Source organism: Grammomys surdaster, unplaced genomic scaffold, assembly GCF_004785775.1.
Source record: "Grammomys surdaster isolate TR1022 unplaced genomic scaffold, NIH_TR_1.0 126185, whole genome shotgun sequence".
Lineage (NCBI taxonomy): Eukaryota > Metazoa > Chordata > Mammalia > Rodentia > Muridae > Grammomys > Grammomys surdaster.
This window is the reverse complement of record NW_021620991.1, coordinates 5,748,244-5,757,936: the sequence shown is the minus strand read 5'-3', so window position 1 is coordinate 5,757,936 and position 9,693 is coordinate 5,748,244. Positions and strand designations below refer to the sequence as shown.

Sequence of the window (9,693 nt, the reverse complement as noted above, 5' to 3'; positions counted from 1 at the left end):
CTCTGAAGCGCACGCTGGTTCACCGACCGTGCTGTGATGCCCAGCTTGCTCTGGGGGCCCCACAGTCCCTTGTCCCATTGGTGACTGCCATTTTACAGTCTTGCCCAAGACTCTGGGTATGACCGAAGATACCATGTACTAGTTCTTGGGTCAAGCTGCCACCATGGTGAAGTCAGTCTTTTTACCTAGTAACTTTGCAAGATGGTCTCAAAGATCATCGGCATGTCTCTCAAGCAAGTTTTCCTGGGGAGTGGGAATGTAAGGAAGTGTAGCTTCCTGGGGCTGGTTGGGCTTATGGGGTGGGGCTTCTGGAATAACCTTTTTTTTTTTGAGACAGGGTCCCATGTACTCCAGCCCAGCCTCTAAATCACTATCTAGCCTAGGACGACCCTGAACGTTTGCTCGTCCCACCTCCACCTCCTGAGTACCAAGACTACCGACATACGTCACCACGCCAGACTGTGTTTTGATTTTACAATTTTAATTGTCCTGTGCTTGTGTGCACACACCACATTGTGCGTTAGGACATCAGAGGACAATTTGAGGGAATCAGTTTTCTCTACCATATGGATGGTGGGGACATTCCTAGGGACGAAACTCGGGTCATCAAGCTTGGTAGCAAGTGTCTTTACCTGCTGAGCCATCTTGGTGACCCATGCCTGATTATCTATGGTTCTGGGGAATCCAGTGAAGGGCTTCTGCATGTTAGGTAAGAACTCTACCAACTGAGTTATGTCACAAAGCAGGAACTTGCATTTAATAACGGAAGTGCTAAGGAAGATTGGTCAAGAGGCTCGAAGAAAGGGCCGTGCTGCTCGGCCTCGACCCCCTGACCAGGCATTTCTCACAGCATCCCCGGAGCCCAGCGCGTCCTTCAGATGCCCTCCCTCAGCCCCTGCAGTGAGCTGCATCCACTCTTGGTGATTCTCTAGAACTAGTTATGACATGTGAGCTCACTGTTCACGATGTCATTCATTGCTCCTCCAAATAAGCCAGAATTTCCTGTCCTTCCCATGGGGCCTCTGGCTGCAGCAGCCGGAGGGATGAGCTCCCTGGCCGAACATGGTTCTTTCAATGCCACTGCATTGGGGTACAAGCCTGAGGTCTTCTGGTAAGTGCTGAGACTGGACTCTAAGGACCAGAACCAGCCATGCTAGCTGCTGGTCTGATCCTAACCAGCCCACAGTCAATTTAATAAGTTTTCCTGCTAATTGCTCGTGTGTGTGCATGTGTATGTGTGTTGTGTGTGTGTGTTCTTACACACACAAGCATGCAGAAGCTAGAGGCTTACCTCACCTGATTTCCTCAGTCACACGCCACCTTATTTATTTATTTATTTATTTATTTATTTATTTAGAGATGGGGCCTCTCATTGAACCTGGAGCTCACGGATTTGGCATGATTGGCTGGCCCACAGGGACTTGCTTGTCTCTGTCCCCAGCGCTGGGATTACAGATGCCTGCCACTGCTCCTAGGAGTTTTCCATTGGCACTCTGATCCAAACTGAGGTCCTCACGCTTGAGTGACATGCCATCTTCCCCAACTCTCACGCTAAGCTTTTTTTTTATTATTATTAATGCATTAATTAATTTATCCACTTTACACCCCGATCGCTGCCTCCGCCGCCCCTGAGAGCTTTTTAAACAAGGCAATGAGAGAAACCCATCAGCACTCAGAATCACTTCCTATTGGGCTCAGGGGGCTATGTTTATTGGGTTTCTGGGGTTACATGCTTTCTGCAAACGTGAGCTGTATCCCAGAATGGCACCCACACTCTTTGGCTCGCACCCCATTCTTAGGCCAGGCCAAGGAGCGGCAAGCCAGCCACAGTAGGCAGTGTCATTGGTCAGATGGAAGAGGGCTTAGCCATGCCCCTCCCCCCCCAGGCACAAAAGGACTCAAATGGTTTCATATTTTAACAAACTTTCCTTTATTAGGTTACCGACTGTTATGAGTCATCACAGAACAGAACGGGGGTTTCAGGACTGTACACGCCACGAGGCTTTACGGTGTCGGTGATGGGATGTCAGAGAGGTGTGGTGAGTCCTGGGGCGGTGGAGTAGGGGGACGCAGGAGAGCCTGGCGATTCACCAGCATCCACGGGGGTACAGCTGGATAGAGATGACAAGCTGGGATCTATACGACTGAATGTAACCCACTCCAAGATGAGAACAGGTAAGGTTTGACAGTCTGACAAAGGCCCCAAAGGAAAAGAACCTCATAATATAAAGGGAATAATTTACATTCTTTATCTAGTCTTGGCACCAATTCTGTGCTTTAAAAATTATACTCTACTGGAAGATTTTTTTTTTTTTTAAAAAAAGGTACCCTACAGCAGCTGCTTAAAATGACTCTTACAAATAAATCCATGTAAATATATTAAACATTTTCAACAAATAAAGTCATCTATTGTACCTGTGCAGAAATGAACAGAACTCAAATTCAATGGAAGTTGGTTTCTTTTCTTTTTCTTAAAGGACGAGGTTTAACATAGCCCGGGATGGCCATGACCTCTGTACAGCAATCCTCCTGCCTCAGCTCCTGAGCTTTGATTCTCCTTGGCTCGGGGGATGGAACCCGGGCTTCCTGCCTGCTAGGCAAGTCCTCTACCAACCAGCTACATTCCCAAATTTAGGGAGTTGACTCTAAAGTAAAAGAAACAGCCAGAGGGCCGAAGCAGGTGTGGGGACGCTCCATGCATGCACTGCTAGGGACAGGCACTCATCTCCGGGGGCTTTCCGACACCCCACTTCTGAGGCTTGAGGGTGTAGTGGCAGCGTCTTGAGCCTGAGAGGGGCACAGGCTTTCATGGCACCCTATCCTGCTCTTGGCCTCTCTAATCCTGCCTTGCCTGTGGCTTTCTCAGGGGCTGGAGACTCCACTCATCCCGTGGGTCCTGATGGTCTTCCAGTCCTAGAGCTTTGGGGGATGCCAATGGGAAATAGCAGAAGAATCGGGGGAAAAATTCAAAGCTCATGGAAGACAAGAGACCGAAACATGTGTGAATGCCCAAGGTAACAGAAGCAGGTACCTGGGGACATGGGGACTTGCACAGTCCTCTCTTAGGGTCTGCTCTGGCGCTTGGTGCAGAGCTACTTGGGAACTGGGTCAAGGGTCATACACGGCGACACACTTGTATCTGTGCACACCAGCCCATGTGCCACAGGCCTGGCCGGGGAGAAAGGCAGGTGTGGCACATACATTCCAGGGAGGCGGGGGAAAGGAACAGAGGACATCGAGGGAAGCCACCCAACAAAGTTTCCTTTCTAAGTGGAATAAATAAATGACCTTTGCTACTGTTTAAAGAATAAATACAGGGCACAGAGCACCAGCAGCTGACACTCTAAAGCTGGCACTAGTTGGCCCAAGGGAGGTCCAACCTGGGGTTCTGTCTCAGTGTCCATGATATGTGACATCCTGAGCTTCATCTGTGTGGCCTGGTCCCAGACATTCCTGCTTTTGGAATCTGCACTGGCATCTCCTGCTAGTCTCACTTCCCAGGACCCCCCAGGTGGCTGCAGCTTCTCTCTGCAGGGAGTGGGGGGCAGCCCACTCCACCTGAGAGCAGAAGGCGCCTGAGAGAGGTTCTCATAGTTTATTCTCTGCATCTGGTTCAGGGAAGGGCCTGGATGCTGCTGCTTCAGCCAGTGTTGGGAAGGGAGAAGTCCGTTGGCATTGGTCTGCCCAGCAGAGGCAGCTGGTAGGATGAGAGGGTACATCTGCCCATGGCTGAGGGTGGGCGTCCATCCCAGGCGCAGGGGTCGGTGGACCCCAACGGCTCAGTGAGTTGGCACCAGGTGGCTGTCTGCAGTCCTGGGATGTGGATCACTGGTAGAGGAGGTAGGCTTTGAGGGAGGCAGGTAGCGGCAGAGCGGGGATGGCACCCAGGCGCTCCTTTCCCAGGGCTAGGCGCACCGAACGCCGGCACAGGTCCATGAGTGGCAGGGGCTCAGCTGGGAAAAACCAGGAGAGAGAGGAGAACCTTAGCAAAGCTCAGGAAGGTTCTGGAACAGACAGAGCTTACGGCATACCCAAGGTTAGCACTCAATTGATCTTAGTGGAGCTTAACAAACAGATCATTAACAAATGTATTTTATATTCTGAATTGTGGCAACTGCAGAGGAGCCCTGAGCCAGACGGGTACAGAAGCCCTCTGCTGACTCGGAGTCACGGCTCTCAAGACAGTGATCAGTTGTGAGGCAGCAGACACAGGGAGGCCATTGTTGTCCTCATTCCTTTTACAGAAAGGGGAGCTGAGAAGCAGCAGCTAAACAACTTGCCTAAGCTTGCCCTTTGGGAAGAGATAGGGTTGGAACCTGAAGGAGCTGTTCCTGGTCTCCCCGAGGGGCCACTCTGCCCCATCTGGACAAACAGACCTTCCATATGAACGGCTCTGGGGAAAGTGAGTCAGCTTCTCAGCATTCCCTGATGCAGGGCCCCAGGCAGGTTTTGGAGGGGAGGTCTTTGCATGCCACCCGCTTCTACATCCAGGAGCCTGTCAGGTACTGTCCTTGCCTTCGTTTTATGGCAGAGGACAATGACAAAGTGTATACATGTTCGTATGTGTACATGCATGTGTGTGAATGTAGCGGCCACAGGACAACCTTAGCTGATACTCCTCAGGAAAACAATTCACCATATTGTTGTTTGTTCTGTGACAAGGCCATTGGCCTGGAATTCAGCAAGTGGGCTAGGCTGACTAGCTAGCCTCTGATATGTGCCGAGTTCTCCGTGTTCCCAATGCTGGCCTTACAAGTGCACACATCACAGCTGGCTTTTTTACTTGGATTCTGGAGGATCGAACTCAGATCTTTCCTCCTTCTTGCAAGGCAAGCATTTTACTGACTGTCTCTCTAATGCTAAAGTGCATTCTTCTGTTTAATTCTTCAATATCCACCAGTGTGCCTCCAGACAGTAAAAATAACCCCCGTAAGGGTGTGTGCTTAGCACGTGCAAAGCTCTGGGGTCAGATTCCATCACCAAATAATAAGGAACTAAAAGTAAGTAAGTGAGTAAAAAATTACTGAAGATTGAATTCTATGTCTGGGAGAACATGGAGTGCAAGATTCCTCGAGGTAGGAGAATGTTCAGATGCTGACTGTAGTGAAGTCACTGGTGCTTCATATGGGTGCGTTAGAATGGCGAATGGCACCTAAGCTGAGCCTTACAGGAGCAGTATTAAAAAAGAATGAAGTAGGCTGGGGAGATGGCTCAACCTAGAAGGAGCCACGAAAGGAGGACCTGAGTTTAGTTCTCAGAACACATGAAAAAAGCCAGGTGTGGCAGCACACACTTATAATCTCAGTGCAGGGGAGGCAGAGACAGGAGGATTCCTGGGGCTCCACTGGCTAGCTAGGTAACCATATTGGTGAGTCCCGGGTTGCAGAGAGAGAGGTTCTGTGTCAAGAATGACACCTGAAGCTGACCTCTGACCTCTACGCATATTTGTGTATGCACCCACCCACACTTACACGCTGCCCACAGGACACAGCTGAGCTGATGGGGTGCCTTAGTGGGTAAAGTGCCTGCAGCACAAACTCAATGATGGAAGCATGGGTGTGCCAGCACTCACACATATACACATCCATGCATGCACGTGTACACAGACACACACACACACACACACAAACTTAGTTAAATTTTTTAAAAAGAATAAACTTTAGGCATCTCCTGACCTCTAACCTGAGTTAAGGAAAGCTTCTGCCATAGCTTCTCAGGAGCGGGACCTGTAGCAATGGTTTTAATGGGAAGCCTTGAAATAGCTCCTTTCTTAGACAACTCAGTGTGAGCACTAGGGGCCTGGAGGCAGGAGGATAAACTAAAGGAGTTCCATCCTTCCATGTCCAACTAGACTGTGAACCCAGAAGGCTTAACTGCAGCCTCTGGCCAACATCCAGCAGTTGTGGGTGACCCTTCTACATGGGAGCATGGTGATTCCTCTTCACCGTTGAGTGTCACTGAGGCAAAGGGCCTGGGGCTGCTCAGAGTGGTATTCCAGGAGGATGTGGTTCAGCCCCACTTGGAAATTAGAGGGGATTCCCCAAGGGCTGGAGGGCTGCTGGCGAAGCATCAGGAGCCATCTACGGTGGCTTGAGAGCCCCACCAATCCAGAAGGCATTCCCACCATGAAACCCTTGTATTGTGGCTTTCAGGCCACCTCACAGATACCCTTGTGAAGTTAAGTTTCCAAAGCAGGGGATCAGGACTAGAACTGCCCCAGCTCCCATGTTTCAGGATGGACATTGCAGCGGACACCACCACCATGGTAGGTGGAACCTGTGCTGTGGCCCTGGGAGGACTGTGGCCTCAACCAAGAGGTGTGTGTGTGTGTGTGTGTGGTGTATGCGTGTGTATATGTGCATATGTGTGCATATGTGTGCATGTATGTGTATGTATGTGTGCATGTATGTGTGCATGTGTGTGTGTGTGTGTGGTGTATGCGTGTGTATATGTGTGTGAATATGTGCGTATGTGTATATGTGTGCATGTATGTGTGCGTGTGTGTATGTGTGTGTATGTGTATACGTGTGTATATGTGTGCATGTATGTGTGCGTGTGTGTAGTATGTGTGTGTGTGTGTGTGTGTGTGTTATGGTCATGGACTGTGCAGTCTTCTAGGACGAGCTATGGGAGGGGCAGCTAAGGGCTATGGAGATCCATTGAGAGTCGAAAATATAATCATAGTAAAGCAGTCACTCTGCTAACAAGAACGAACAGGTCACAGTTCCCCATCCTCGTAGGGAGAGAAACAACAGTACACAGCTGTGGTCTGCCTGCTTCTCACGTCCTGGCCTGAGATAAGAATGCATGGACCGTGCAAAAAGACACAATGCCCACTGCACCAATTCCAGTTGGTCACTGCAGGACCCAAGAGGGTCGCTCCCACTTCGATACTTTTGGACAAGAGCTATAAGCTTGCTCCCTGCCCTAACCAAGTGTTTGCTGTTGTTCCACTGAGCTGGTGGCCATATGTCCTGCTGGCTGGAACCACTGGCTGCTTATGTTCACCTCGGGAGGCTGGGGTGGATCTCTGATTTCTCTGTGAACGACAGAGAAGACGGAGCTGAGTGTGCTGCAAAGACACCACTGTTTCCAGGAGCAGAAGGTTGAGGACCTGGGAGAGCCCCCATGCCAACTTCTGCATTTCTAAAAGGAACAGCTTCCTAGTGATCTCAGAGGTTCTGCATGGCCCTGGAGCCCCAACCTGAGATGTCTGTGGTACCCCGAAAAAGATCTGACCCAAACGAAGCTTCAAAAACACAAGGTGTTGGGGTAGGCGGGAGAGGGAGGGGAGGTAGATGGCTAAAGCACTTGTATAAATGTGAGGACCAGATTTGCATCCCCAGGATCCTGTGAATGCCAACTGGACATGGCAATAGGCCTGTAAGACCAGCCTTGGAGGATAGGGACAGGTTCCCCAAACAAGCTGGCTAGCAAGACTAGCCACATCGGTGAGCTCTGAGTTTGATTGAGAAGCCTGCCTTAGTGAGTAAGGTAGAAGTGTTATTCAGGATGATTCCTGACATATACCTTGGACTTCCACATGCACCTGCAGCCACACACATGTACCCACACACGTGCAATAACATTCATATGCACATGCAAGAACAGGAAGTTAAGAAAAGGAAAGAGGCAAGTGCTTTGTCCCCATCCATGACAGACAACAGATCAAGGAAAAAAGTCACATCAGAAGGGACATTAGTTCAGTGACGGTCACGCTGCTTACTCCCACGGCACCTGCAGCCGACATGGCGCTTGCTCCTACAAGCTGCTGACAGGGAAAATACTCATGGGGACATTCTAGAATGTTCTGAATAGGAACTAGCCGTTGAGCTTACTCTTTGTGCTAAGCGGTTCTCACAGGAAGAGCCGTGAAACCTCAAAGCCTTGTCCTTGTCCCTAAGGAAGGGCAACTGATATCTCTCTGGGTGACACAGATACTCTTGGTCTCTGTTCTCCAAACTCTGAGAAGCGGCTGTCCTGACGAGGCCAGTGTTTCTGAGAGAGAGTGTCACTTCTCCTTCATGGTGTGACACTCCCTGGCAGGGGCAGGGTAGTCAGTCTCCCCAGAGCACTGTTTGACCTGGGGAGCACTGAGAAGGTACCATTGTGGCGGGGCAGCCAGAGAACAACATGGGGCGAGAGAAGAGATACACAGAGAGTTGGCCAGGAGCAGAGAGAGGCAGGAAGTGGGCGACACAGCTACAAACTGGGCAACGGCAGACGCCAGGCCTGCTGGCCTCAGGGAACTGATTCTCCCCTGGAGCCTCTGGGAGCTCCAACCCTGTTGACAGCTTGGTCTCGGACATCTGGCCTCCTGAACTGTGACAGATAGCATCCTGCTTCCTCCATCAGGCCTCAGGCCTTAACCCTGATCCACCCAGATGACTCCTGGCAAGGTCACTGACAACTGTCTGGTTGCCAAGGCAGCTGTCGGAATTCTTGACCTGTCATTACTTTGTCATGAAACTCTTTCTGCCTTTGGCATCCAATACCATCTCTTGGGATCCTCTGGACACATGGCCTGCATCTCCTGGCCCCCCTGCCCCTGCTTCCAACAAGGTCCAACCTCAGCTCTCAAACCTGACTCTCCCTGCTCAGGGTGAACACCCGAAGTCAGAGCCTCACTAGCCTTTCTCATTTCTTACACACAATCTACTGAGGTGTGTGGTCTGGAATCTGGCTGCCTCTACCACCTCTATAGCTCTTGCGTTGCCTCAGGCGCAGTCATCTCTTGCCTGGACAACTGTCATGGCAGCCACCCTTGCCTACCATCGGCTAAGGGGGGTCCCTTGTAAGGCATGAGTTGCTCCTCGACGATGTGCTGAGGTGTCGGTGGTGGCAGGTGACATCGCTAACACGTGCCCCCTCCCCTCACTCTCCCTCTGCAGCAAGGCTTATGACAACAGGCTGCCCTCAGATGTCCTGCTCAGCTTGTTGGGAAAGGGCCACATTTCTATTTTCATCTGCATCCTCCAAAGTAAACCATATATATCCAGGATTGGGGAAAAAGGAAGAGCCAAGTATTGGCATTCCGTCAAGCTGGAGAGAGCCCGGAGTGCATGTCGCTGACCAAGGAGTATCTTGATGTGACATTCCGAGTCTATCTGGATCCTAGCTGCCATGACAAACTGCCGGTCGGTTTCTTTTTGTTTGTTTGTTTTTTTTAAAGATTTATTTGTTTTATATATGTGAGTACACTGTAGCTGTCTTCAGACACACCAGAAGAGGGCATCAGACCCCATTGCAGATGGTTGTGAGCCACCATGTGGTTGCTGGGAGTTGATCTAAGGACCTCTGGAAGAGCAGTCAGTGCTCTTAACTGCTGAGCCACCTCTCCAGCCCCATGCTGGTTTCTAAGAACTTATTCCCTCCCATTCTCATGGTCCCACCCAACCTCTTCAGAATTTTCTGGTAGGGCTGGAGTTCCTGACTGAAGAAAAGGGGAAAGCAGGCATTCATCTTCCTCTGCTTCCCAACTATGGATGTCATACGACTGCCTCACAGCTCCTGCACCGTGATGGACTGTGTTCCTCAAACTGTGAACCAAAATAAACACACTCTTCCTTCCTCCCTCCTTCCCTCCCTCCTTCCCTCCCTCCCTCGCTCCCTCCCTCCTTCCCTTGCTCCTTCCTTCCTTCCTTCCTTCCTTCCTTCCTTCCTTCCTTCCTTCCTTCCTTCCTTCCTTCCTTC

General features: G+C 50.6%; 1 protein-coding gene across 2 annotated transcripts in view; it reads right to left on the bottom strand.

Moving 5' to 3' along the window:
• Positions 1–1,906: 1,906 nt before the first annotated feature.
• Spsb1 (splA/ryanodine receptor domain and SOCS box containing 1) overlaps positions 1,907–9,693 on the bottom strand; it is a 60,030-nt gene continuing 52,243 nt past the window's right edge. For both annotated transcript variants that reach the window (XM_028757861.1, XM_028757862.1), the window contains exon 3: positions 1,907–3,953. In XM_028757861.1, the coding sequence (XP_028613694.1) occupies positions 3,826–3,953 (128 nt within the window). In that variant the 3' untranslated portion in view covers positions 1,907–3,825. The remainder of the gene's footprint in view (positions 3,954–9,693) is intronic.